At 39.8% G+C, this 12119-nt stretch overlaps 1 protein-coding gene across 1 annotated transcript in view; it reads left to right on the top strand.

Moving 5' to 3' along the window:
* Window positions 1-2385, top strand: part of OTOG (otogelin) — a 91956-nt gene extending 89571 nt beyond the window's left edge. Inside the window, exons 56-57 of the mRNA XM_064713871.1 lie at window positions 733-812; window positions 2080-2385. Coding sequence (XP_064569941.1) covers window positions 733-812; window positions 2080-2280 — 281 coding nt within the window. The 3' untranslated portion in view covers window positions 2281-2385. The remainder of the gene's footprint in view (window positions 1-732; window positions 813-2079) is intronic.
* Window positions 2386-12119: the final 9734 nt, after the last annotated feature.

Here is a 12119-nt window from a genome sequence, read left to right as displayed (position 1 = left end):
GAACTTTACACCAAACATCTTTGTTTTGCTTCCAATGTGTGGCATTCCCTCGTTAAATTAAATTGAACTCCTCATTTAATTTCATGATTTCTTGTGATCTCTTTTATTTGATCCATGTGCCTTGTAAAAAAAAAAAGTGGAAATGTTAATGAAAATAAAAGTTTCATTTTTTCACTGGTGTTCTTTGATTTAATGAAAACATACAGAAATGTAAACCTCCCCAAAGCCCTATTCTTCATCAAGTTCTGTTGTAGGTTCTATTATGTATTTATTTTAAATTTTGTTTACACCACTGGAATACAAGTGCTGCTATTAAAGTTTGTAGTATTTATTTCACAGAACATACACTTTAATTTATTAACAAATTTATCTTTTGATAATGATACCATTTGTTAGCATTAACATGTTAGAATAATTACCGTCTTCTCACAGAGAGTTTGATCAATTTTACAACATTTTTTTGAAAACAGTAGACTTACTCATAAAAGGCTTCTGAGCGAAGAATAAACCTTTTATAGTTGTTATTAAAAACAGAGATACTTTAATGAGTGAAATAATCTTAAAAGTGATTCAATGTGCAGCTAATGTTACTTCACCAAAGTTGTGTACTCAGTGATGTACTGGGTATTTTCTTCTTTGTGTCTCTTGAATCCATTAAAGGTCAGGAGTGTTCTTGTCTCAGAAATGTTAGAAATTTGAGCTGATATTTTTAAATCTATGCCCATTTTGCAGGTAAGGAAGATGGTAAATTCTGTAAGAAGGTGACTGTTAGGATGACCATCCGCAAGAACGACTGCAGGAGTAACACACCAGTAAGTAGAAAGCCATTGTGACTTCTTTCTATAGAAGAGAAAAAATTTGGGCAGTTAAAAAGAAGGAAGAAAGGGAACTCAGGGTCCACAAGACCACTGTCTCCATCTCTGTTGCAGAGGCAGAGCTTTCTGTGTTTCACAGAGCTGTGTTAATGCTTCCCTACATTCTCAGCAGTCATTTTCTCAATAATTAAAAAAGGAGGCTGTTTCTTTTTTTTTTGTTTGCATTTCGGTGCATGTCAATTTAGTCTTATTTCACCCCATACTGCAGTTACTCTATGCAAATTAACTATTAAAACTGAACCTTGCCCTGATACTGTTCAGCTAAAACAACTGCAGATGTGTGTAATTTTTCATCTGCCCAGGGACGGTGCTTGAATGCCAACTTCATGAAGAAAGGAATCCTGGCTCCTGAAAGCTTTTTTTAGGCAGCAGCATGAGCACACTGTGAAATGTGAAGGAGGAATGAGGCACTATCTATGTGTCTATCAAAGGATTTAGTGTTGGAGAACACCAACCATGTCCTGCTGAGCAGGGAGGCTGAGAGCAGCAGCAAGGGTGCAGACAAACGTCTCGTGTGAGATGTGCAAGAGCGCCTGGAAAAGCTGTAATAAAAGAGAGTAGGGAAACAGCTGTAGCCTCTAAAATGACTCCAAGAGTACATTTAGTAGAGTAAGCTGTTGAGCAGCCAGGAAATTTACTCTCAGTGTTTCATTGAACCGAAACACAAATCCTGACTATTAAATTTGAAAAAAAATTATCAGATTCTTAACCCTATTTGTCTTACAGTCTACATTACACATTTGGTGTCGTTAGTAGTAATTCCCCTCGGCTTTCCAAAGGATTGGTTCTTTTATTCCTCCTTGCTGATACCCAGTATAGCAACATTGCATCAGTGTATCTCTGAAATGAATACTGTAGGGAGCTGTGGAAAGAACATTTGGTGCTGTGTTCAAGCCAAGGTTGTTATGAATACTTTAAAATTCTAAACTGAAATTGCTTATTTATTAAAATAGTGCAAATCTGTTACTGAAATTCTCAGAAAACTCATCATTAACATTAGTAATATTGATATTGAAAACTGGGCAGTGCACTTGAGAGGTAATTTCCAGACGTAATGGGATTTCATAAGGGGGTAGAAGAAATACATCCACATTTCTCGCTGCTTTGCTGTTGGATTTGGGTGCCTGTTGTCCTCAGAGTTCCTTGAGAACCCCCAACTCTCCTGCCTGCTCCCATTTGTTAATCACTGCCTGTGTGTTGCCAGGTGAACATCGTTTCGTGTGATGGGAAGTGCCCCTCTGCCAGCATCTACAACTACAACATCAACACCTACGCCCGGTTCTGCAAGTGCTGCCGGGAGCTGGGGCTGCAGAGGAGGACTGTGCAGCTGTACTGCACCAGCAACTCCACCTGGGTCAGCTACTCCATCCAGGAGCCCACTGACTGCTCTTGCCAGTGGTCTTAAAAATAGAGAAAGAAAGCAGCAGGCCCCGCTGCTCCCAGCGTAATTTTATGGTAGTTTAGCTATTAAAAACACAATAGCCAATTCCCTTAATGTCACCAGTTTACTGCTAAAGACCACAAATACATTTGGACTCTCCTAAATTTCTGAAAAGTGCCTTTTCATCATTTGTATTATGATTTGTCTTCATTTTCATTCACAGGGATTGTTTTAAGGGTTCTTGTGATATGTGCCAAGATAAAAGGTGATTTACATTAGTGACATCCAAAGAGCAAGAGCACCATCTGTTTTGTTCTGCAAGGCTGATCCACTCTTTGTCAAGCCCCCATTCCAGTTTTGCATCATTGCCTGACTTACCTGGCAGCAGGTCACTGCTTTGAAAGCATTATAGTTGTGTGGTGTCTATCAAGAAAAGTTCTTTGGATAATGCGAGAAGAATTTTCAGTTTAAATCATATTCCTGTTGCTAAGTAGAGCATGTATAAGAAATTCAATGTAGAATATTTTTTTTTTAGTCAGGGAAATGTTATTCATACTGATAACTGTATGTAACATTCCCTGTGAATCATTTTTTCATCAGTTTTTCTATTGTATTTTATATTGTAGTGAAAAGCATTATGGCAAGCATGTGTTCATGGAACAGATCTGCTGTCTTTAGGCTATCTAGATTAGCCATTAGTCACTTTATCTTTCTGCTAAACAATATGACATAAACTGAAAATACACAGATTTAAAAAGTGAAAACCATTTTATATTCCTTTTTATAGGTATAACTTAAATGAAAATTTTCATCTTATGAAATGAAACCATACTTAAATTGTCTCTTTAGAATGAACATTTTCTAACACTAATTTTAAAGATGTGAAAGTTCATTAGGAAAAAGAAAATGAGGATTATATCTATCTGCCTCAAAGAAAAAACTGAAAATCTTTGTCACCTGTATAGTAGATGCAACTTCTTATGGTAAGTGCTTGAAATTCAAAATGTACAATTGTAAGGTTTGAAATTTCAAAAGCAATTTTTTTATGAACTTGAAAAATTAAATTTTTTGTAATGAACTGATTTTTTTCTTCTCTAAGCTGATGTTACTGTTCTCTTCTTCTTTAACAAATGCCATTGAGATTAAGCAAAAATTCAGTAGCTTTTGTTTTGTAGATTAAAATCATAGATAGCATGCAGTGACACACTTGAGATCTTTGAGTAAATAGATCTCAGCACCTCTCTTTGGAAGCTGCTTGTCTGCAGTAAATCCAAAGAAAAATCCATTGTTAAAATCAATCATGTGAATATTTTTGATATTAATTTTGTATACTGTACATTTCATTCTTACAATATCTAATAAACAACAGGAAGTCTTATTTTGTTACAATTAATTTTGCTATCATTGCTAGAGCAGCTTACTGCCATGTGATGAAACACACTCTACTTACTAATTTTCTTATTCAGTGATGTGCATGGGTAATTTTAGGGTTTACTGACATCACAAGTAGTATATCAAGGAGAAGACTTGCTCATGGACTTATAAAAATCTACATATTTTTCTGATTTCATCACAGTTCACTTTCAGCCTCTGAAATGCAAAATTCATCTATGTAATTTTGTTCAAAACAAAAATTGGAGAATGCCTGTTCATCTAACTGTAACAACACAACTCTAACAATGTCAGATTGTTTGTCCTGGAAAAACAGGGGGGAAAGAACACGAATTTCTGCACATTCTCTTTCCATATTATTTCTAAATTTACCTTCCGTCTGACTGCAATGTGTGTGGACTGTGTTTTGAGTAGTTGTTGTGTAGTGATGGTCATCCTTCAGTATCTAGGGCCAAATGTGTCTTTAAGCTCTACCTGTTTTTTGTGCAGTCCCTGATCTCTTTGGTGATGATGTTCCTTTTTCAAAGCTGTCTTCTAAATTACAAGAAGGGACAGAATTTGGGAGAAGTCCATCTTTGGAAATCCAGAGGGAACAAATGCTGTTTATAAGGCATTGAGCAGAGTTAAATCCTTGACACCATGTGCTTAAAATTTATGCTTTGGCATTTTCAAAGGAGAAGTTCAACCTTCCTTAGTTTACCAGCTGGCAGATGCCATCCTAGAGGGCTGGAATTAAGAGACATTTCTTTTGCTCTCAGCTGAGATGATAGCTGTGTGAAGTTCCAAATTTCATCACCATGAGGGACAGAACTAGAGCAGGAATTAGGCCAACCAACACTTTTCCCTCTGCTGCAGTGTGGTCCCTCCTCTTGCCACTTGAGCAGAGAGCTGATTGTTTTATCAGCTCAAGGCAGTAACTCTGAGAAGCATTTGAGATCCAAACTTTCAGCTCTTGGTTGAAGAGAAAGGTTAGTGCAGGCAGAGAACAGAAAGCTGACAGTAGTGTGTCTGGTAACCATAATCAAACACTGCTGCTGCTGCTATTTCAGCAGTAAAATTATAAACATTGTGCTAGGTCCCTACTTCTGCTTTTGCAGTCTTTAGGCTTATGCTGGGAGAAACAAGGGGAAAGATTCAAACTGCCTCTGACGTGGCAGGGAAAGCCACTTTAATCCTGCCTCTCTGTTGAATTCCTTCACACGTCTTCAGCCTATCTGGAGGTGTTCAAAGCCACCCAGGCCCTTACCTTGTGCAGTTGCACAAAGCAGCTCAGCTGGAAAAGATGTACTCTGTCTGTACTTCCACATCTTTGGAAGCCAAAGGGACTTTGATGGGAGTTTCATCTGGCCCTTCCATGCTGGAGGTACTTGGGCTGTAATTATGACTGGGTCCTAAACCAATTTTATTTTCTTTTTGTAAATCCTTTGCTTGAAACTGACCTGCTTCTTAACATTTCTTTGAAAGTCTCAGAACTTTATTCCTCCTCAATAATCCTGGTCTTCTCACATATGTTTGCATGCGTGGAGTTTCTTCACAAAACTGATTCCCAATGTTGGGAGGGAATCATCACAGGCTTGTGTTTTATTAAATCTATGAATTAAGAGCTTCCTAACGCTGGGAGGTTTCCATCTTTGAATAAAAAGTTTCATATTTGAGTATGGAAATATTGGTTTGTTGTTACAGTGCTGATTGCCCATTTTCATCTCATTTAAAAAACTTTTTTTTTGCATTACCTCGAGCAAGCTTACCCAGCCTTGATTCACAGGAAAATATGAGATTTGGCAGCTGGACTTTTGAGCATCATGGATGTTGGCCCTTGAGAAAGACCTTTAAGAAGAAATATAATGAAATCAATTGTGTTTTCTAAATGCTCACTCTCTGGGGTTATTAGGACATGATCTGGACTCAGGATAATGGCCTCTTGAGTAATGCTTCCTCTAATTAGTGATAGGGCTGCCTGGTGGTTTGGTAAATTAATCTGAGATATTGGCATCTGCTGGGCTGCAGTTTAATGTGAACTATTAGTCACAAGTTAAATAACTTACACCCCCTCAAATAGCTCTCAAGCATGCAGCCCATGAAGTCAGACCAAAATAATTCAAAAAATTTTGCCCTCACTCTTATCTCTGCCCACACCACCATCTCTCTCCCCTCTACAAGTGGCTAGCTATGAATAATTAAAACGAGGTAACAGCTGCTATGCAGATGGTGATTTTTTGGAAAAATCCCCTCTTAGTGTGATGAAGACATCTAACCTCTTCAGAAATAGCACCTGACAGACTGCCATCCCCTCAGATCTGCTTTCTGCATGGACTTCTGACCAAGGCTTTGATCATGTCACCTCACATCAGCTGTTTATAACACAGATATCTGAATTAGCTCAGGTGCCCAGGCTCCATCCATCACCAAAGAGAGCTGCATCCAGAGAGTGACCCAACCCATCCTAAAATAAGTGTCCAAGATTGATATGGTGATTTTCCTCCAGATGTGCCATCTTTCCTTTTCACTGTGGAGAGAACCCAGATGGTAAAATATGGTTAAGTAATTTGCTTTTGGACTATTAAAATTAGCTGGAATTAAATTCATCTTTGATGGTTAAAGATATCTCAACAGGCTCAAAAATCAGCTACTCTGATAGTGATTATGGCATATCTTATCTGACAACCAATATTAATGGTAATATTTGATTTGCATGAAGCTCAGTTGAGTGTCCTTTGTCCTGTTTGGTGTTTCCTGCATGTTTCTAAGAATACTTACTCTCTATAACAGCTATAAAACTATCCCTGTATCTCTAGAGCTGCAGAAGGATATCATCATCAGCCAGACCTTCAAGATGGAAAAGCACAGCTGAATTTGCAAAGATGTCATATGTTTATTTCCATGGCAGTGTCTTCCATTAGCTGGAAAAGATCCATAAGGTGAGTGAATTTTAACTTTTTTTTTTTTTGTTTTGTAGATTTTTCATTGCATAGATTTTGGCTTGAGATCTGCAGGTGATTTCTGATCTTGCTTTCTAAGCTTTTGGCTTCCAAGATATTAAAGGTAATATGATTCACAGAATTTAATGAAATCCATCTAGGAAATATAAATAAATGTTTATTGTATCTACTTGAGACACCTTTGAATGAAAAAACCCCAAAAACAACAACAAAAAAACCAATCATGTTTGTTTAAAATCCCTAAAATGTTAAAAATGGTTTTATGGCAACTTCCTTATTTTCAAGTAGTTAGTTTGAAATACCAATATTTTAGATCCTAACTCTCATCCTTTTAATTTCTGCTCTGGAAAATGAGCAGAAAGGAGAAGAGGGGTCATGTTTTTACTGAAAACATTTAGGAGTTTTTTTTCCTTCAGATTGGACTGGCAAGCCCAAATATCATGAATTTGTTACTCAGGGGAAAGTGGGAGTCAGTACCTGAGGGAGCCTCTTGGGATTTTCAGCATTAGAGGTGGGAAAAAAGTCCATTGCTTGACAATGAAGGAAAACTGACTTGTTCTGTGGTTACTAATGGCAGTGGGCTTGAGTGCAGCTCTTGTGCAGGATTACTGGAGGCAATAGAAGTTTCTTATCTTATTCATGTGTCATAAGGCTAAAGGGGAAGTGTGGGGCCTCCAGGTAACTCTAATAATGAGAGTCTTGTAATTACCAGTAATTGACATGAAATGAAAGTTAATATAACCTAATGCCCTGTAAATGCTGTATTTAAGCTGATCTCTGGAAGGATATTTACAGCATTTGCACATTTTTTTGTTGGCTCCAAGTCTGGAGCACAAGGGGAAGGGAAGGTATCATTTTTAGACTTTAGATTTGGTCATATTGTAACACTTCCAAATCTTCTGTCAACACTGGCGTGATGTTGCATTCATTAAAAAATGCATGACCTTTTAAAATATCCATCTGTTATATAAATAAAAATAATGCAGCCCTATATTTTTAAGGTATGCTAATCCTGCACGGCCATGGTCTAATTATCAAATGATTTCATGCTACCCTGGTGGCAGGCAACATCCAGACCACTGAACACTTGCTATGGATCTCTCATTAAATCCCTCTTGCACAGTTTCATTCATAAATTTACCATGGCTTTTAAAACAAAATAGTTTGATGCTTATACAGCAATATCAAGTAAGAGCAGTGTGTTTCCAGAATGCAGCAACATTTTTCAGATGCTCCACTTCATGCATGGCTGAGTAATGGGTGGCAAACTCTACTATTGCTGCCTTTTACCTGGAGTGGAAGCCTTGCTGCTGGTGGGGAGAGCGTGGTGGTGGTGCCCAAAGATGAGATGCCCTGGGTGTTGCCTTTGTGGAGCTTGGGCATTCTGCTCTCTGCACCAAGCTTCATTGTGATAATAGCTGCCCCAGGCTGGGTATCAACATTCCTGACCCACACCCTGCTCCTTTCTGGCTACCTTGGAGCTAGCACAGAGGTGCTGGGATGCTCGTGGCTCTTGCCAGCTCTGATGTTCCTCTAGCATTATCCTGTGCCTGCTTCCAAGTGAAATACAGTGCCTCAGAGCTTTGGAAACATGTCAGATCAACTTTGGAAAGCCAAAATGCAAGGAAAATTGTGGGTTTGTTGATTATGTTGTTAATTTGACTTTGGAAAGGCTTGGAAGTTACTTGGTGGAAGTGGGTAGTGGAAGTGTTAGCTTATTTCCATATGGCAATTTTTAACTTTTGAATTCAGTGCAAATGGCTTATTCCCAAGTGACCATACAATTAACTCCATTAACAGTGGAATTATTAGAAACAGAATTAAAGTATTTGTGCAGATTTACATTAGACTGCAATTTACCCTAAACGATTTCATGCCATCTGTGCCAACTTAGTGCCATCTGCTCTTTTACAAGACAGCTTTTGCCACTTAACAAGAAATCTTCCTTCTGTCTTGTGGCTTGGAGTACTCTGGTAGTATCACTTTCCCTGAGCTTGCACCACCCCTCATTGTGTGTTTTTTAAAGCAGTATGAACCCCATAGCTCTGTTTCCCTTGATGTCTCTAAGCACTGCTGGGCTGGAAATAAAGAGAATTGTTTCTGCCTCTGTGTGAGGGCTGGTAGAGAGCCGGGTAACTGGACATGAGTCGTGGGGGTGACAGTGAAGAGCCTGGGACCCACCAAGGATAAATAAATCAAAACTCCCTCAGCAAATTTGGAGATGACATCAAGCTGAGTGGGGTGGTTGGCACACTTGAAGGACAGGAGACCACCCAGAGGGACCTGGGCAAGCTCGAGAAGCTGGTCCATGGAAACCTCATGATGTTTGACAAGACCAAGAGCTGGGGCTGCTCCTGGGTCAGGACAGCCCTGGTACCAGCACAGGCTGGGGATGAGCAGATCCAGAGCAGCCCTGTCCAGGAGGACTTGGGGTGCTGTGGGTGAAAGCTGGACATGGCCCAGCCATGGCACTCCCAGCCCAGAGAGCCAAAGGTGCCCTGGGCTGCACCCAGAGCCCCTGGGCAGCAGGGCAGGGAGGGGATCCTGCCCTCTGCTCTGCTCAGAGCCCACCTGCAGCTGCATCAGCTCTGGGGCCCAGCACAGCAAGGACAGGGACCTGCTGGGGTGAGCCCAGAGCGGGGCACAAAGATGATCAGAGAGATGGGGCACCTCTTTTACAAGAAAAAGCAGAGAGAATTTGGTTTGTTCAGCCTGGAAAAGAGACAGATCTGAGGTGACCTGATTCTGATCTTTCAGTACCTGAAGGGACCCTACAAAACAGATGGAGAGGGACAAGAGAATGTAGTGACAGCACAAAGGGTAAGGGCTTCAAGCTGAAAGAGAGTAGATTTAGATTAGATATTAGGACAAAAATTCTTTACTGTCAGGATGGTGAGGCACAGATTGCCCAGAGAAGTTGTGGATGCTCCATCCTTGGAATTGTTCAAGGCCTGGTGGGATAGGCCTCTGAGCAGCTTGGTCTAGTGGAAGGTGTCCCATGGCAGGGAAGCTGGAATGAGATGATCCCTTCCAACCCTAATCATTCTGTGAATCTACGATTCACTGATGCACCAGTGTTCAGGTACCTGGGGGGCTGTCTGGGAAGGGGAGCATGGGGACAGATGCCTTGTGTCTGTGAATTTGTATTAATTTTCTATCCTTGCTGCATTTTCTTCTCTTGCCTGATGAAAGGTTTCCCACTTCCAGTATTTCATATTTTAGTTGAGATCTCCTTGTATAGCTTGAAATATTGTGTCAGCCTTTTATGTTTGCCCCAAACTGCTTCAAATAAGAATGAGAAAGTACCACAGGAGTGATTTCCATCAATGTGCTACCAGCATCCCTGTCCTCCTGCTGAAGTCTAATGAATTATTTTTCCTCTTCTCAGGCATAGCTTATTCTCATTTAAGTATTTGTAATAAGCTGGAAATTTTAGTGACTTGTGTGCGTACTGACCAAAGTATGGGACTTGCTCAGTTCTTACAGAGCTTGTTTTTGTTACCAGGTCATTTGAAGTTCAAACCAGTTGAAGATCTTTGCAGCAGTCTTTGAGATACTGCTGTTCTCTGTGCAAGAAAAGCCTTAGAGCAATTAAAAAATGTTTTTTGAATGTGGAATCTTTGGTAGCATGCACTGCAAACTTAAGGAGGACAATGTCCATTACAGAAAATTTCTGTCCAAAATTATTTGCTTGTCTAAACTGTAAACTTTCAGAATAAGAATTTTTACAAGGGAGGCTTCTGGGTGAATTATGTGGGGAGTGGGCTTCTGTCACTAGCTTTAGCAAATAGTAATGCATGCAGGGATGTGCAGCTGGTATTTGTGTTGCTTTCCCTCCCATAAATTGAACACCTATGGCTGAGTTAGCCTGTTACTTCCAATGAACAGATAATAACTGAAAAGGCTCCTGAAAACAGGGAAACTGAAAAATAAATTTCAATTTGATGTCCTGGTTGTACTTGAAGTGTATCTACACTGTATGTATTCCGTGTGCGTATATATTATATACATATATATATAATGTATATATATGCATCCAATGGTGTATGTGATACTGGTGGCCAACAGACAGCACTCAGTGTTCACAAATATTTTCTCTTTATACCTGTTCAATATTCCATTTAAGCACCATTACAATTTATATATGTTTGTGCAAGTAGGTAAAATCAGATATTGATGTCTAATATGTGTAGTACTAGGTTATTTATTCCTGGTTACTAATTGGATTTTCAGTCCACTGACCTTGTCACAGCTCTGCTGAGTTCAAGATGTTAAGAATATTTTCCAAATGGCCAAATCTCATATTTAAAATTCTAATGTATTTTACATAACATAAGAAGTTTTTAGTACCAGAAAAATTCCATTTTCCTCAGTCCAGTTTCAGGTTCCTAACCTGATTTTCTGGGCTTAATCCTCTTCCTGTTGAAATCAATAAGTACATTGTAATATAATGATTCACGTTCAAGGTTCAACCATAGAAAATTAAGGCTGCATGCTGATTTTACTGCCATTGTAGAAAGATGATATCTTAAAATGTGTAAAAGTACAATAAACACTTTAACTCTTTCAGCCCTATTTTTTTTCTCTTCAGACAGTCTAAACACTTGAAAATGGATCTTTGTTTTAGACCTAGTGATGGCAAGGAGATAAAAGCTGAGAGATGCTATTTTGATAGGAATTTCTTTTGTGGTTTCAGATGCTTTGCAGTGGGACAGTCCCTTCTTTCCTTAAGTAATGCGTGTTAAGCAAGACTGAAAGTGGAGCACGCTTTATTGTTTTAACAGAAAACAATATCATTAACACTATGGCATTGTTGAGCTCTGATTTATTTAACACTTCAAGAGATGTGCAGGAGCAGCCCCAGCCAGTGTGTCCTGCTGGAATGTACTGGATGTGCTGGGAAGGTTTGGATGCCCTGCTGCCACGGAGCAGCCCGGTGGCATCTCGTGTGCTCTGCACAGAGCTGCCCTGGTTCAGAGGGTCCTGCCAGGTGCTGGTGAGTCCAAAGGTAAATATTTCAAAATGGGCTCTGGGATGTGCTTCAAGCTCTTCTGGATGTTGTAAGTGGCACCTTTCATGCCTTGCTGCATGAGATAACCACAGGGACGTCAGAAAGGTGAATTCTGCCCTTGGCTGTTCGGGTTGGAGTGTGGGGGCTCTGCTCCCTGTGGATGTGCATGTGAGGAGCCTCTCCCACTCTTTTCCACCAGAGCTGTCTGTGAGGGTCTTTAACATCCTGATGCTCCTTCCAGGGAATAAAAGTCACTGTACATTCTATAGCTTCTGCTTTTCAAATATGAAACTGCCTGTTAATGAAACAAATGCACCTACAGCATGGACTTCAGGCTCTTTGTCATCCCAGCTGAACAAATGTTTTCTTCTTTACTTCCAAAGTCTCTAGGAGAGAAAAAAAAAAATGAATCTCCATCTCTTCCCTCTTCCTCACCCCAGCAGACTTTCTTCCCCAGGAAGTTTCCAGTCTCATTCTGTCACAGGGATTTCCCCCCCAGCTGCTGAAGTTTCATGTCCCTT

The sequence above is a fragment of the Zonotrichia leucophrys genome, chromosome 5, assembly GCF_028769735.1.
Source record: "Zonotrichia leucophrys gambelii isolate GWCS_2022_RI chromosome 5, RI_Zleu_2.0, whole genome shotgun sequence".
In the NCBI taxonomy this organism is placed as follows: domain Eukaryota; kingdom Metazoa; phylum Chordata; class Aves; order Passeriformes; family Passerellidae; genus Zonotrichia; species Zonotrichia leucophrys.
Note: the sequence above shows the minus strand (reverse complement) of the source record. Positions and strands in the feature narration are given on the sequence as shown.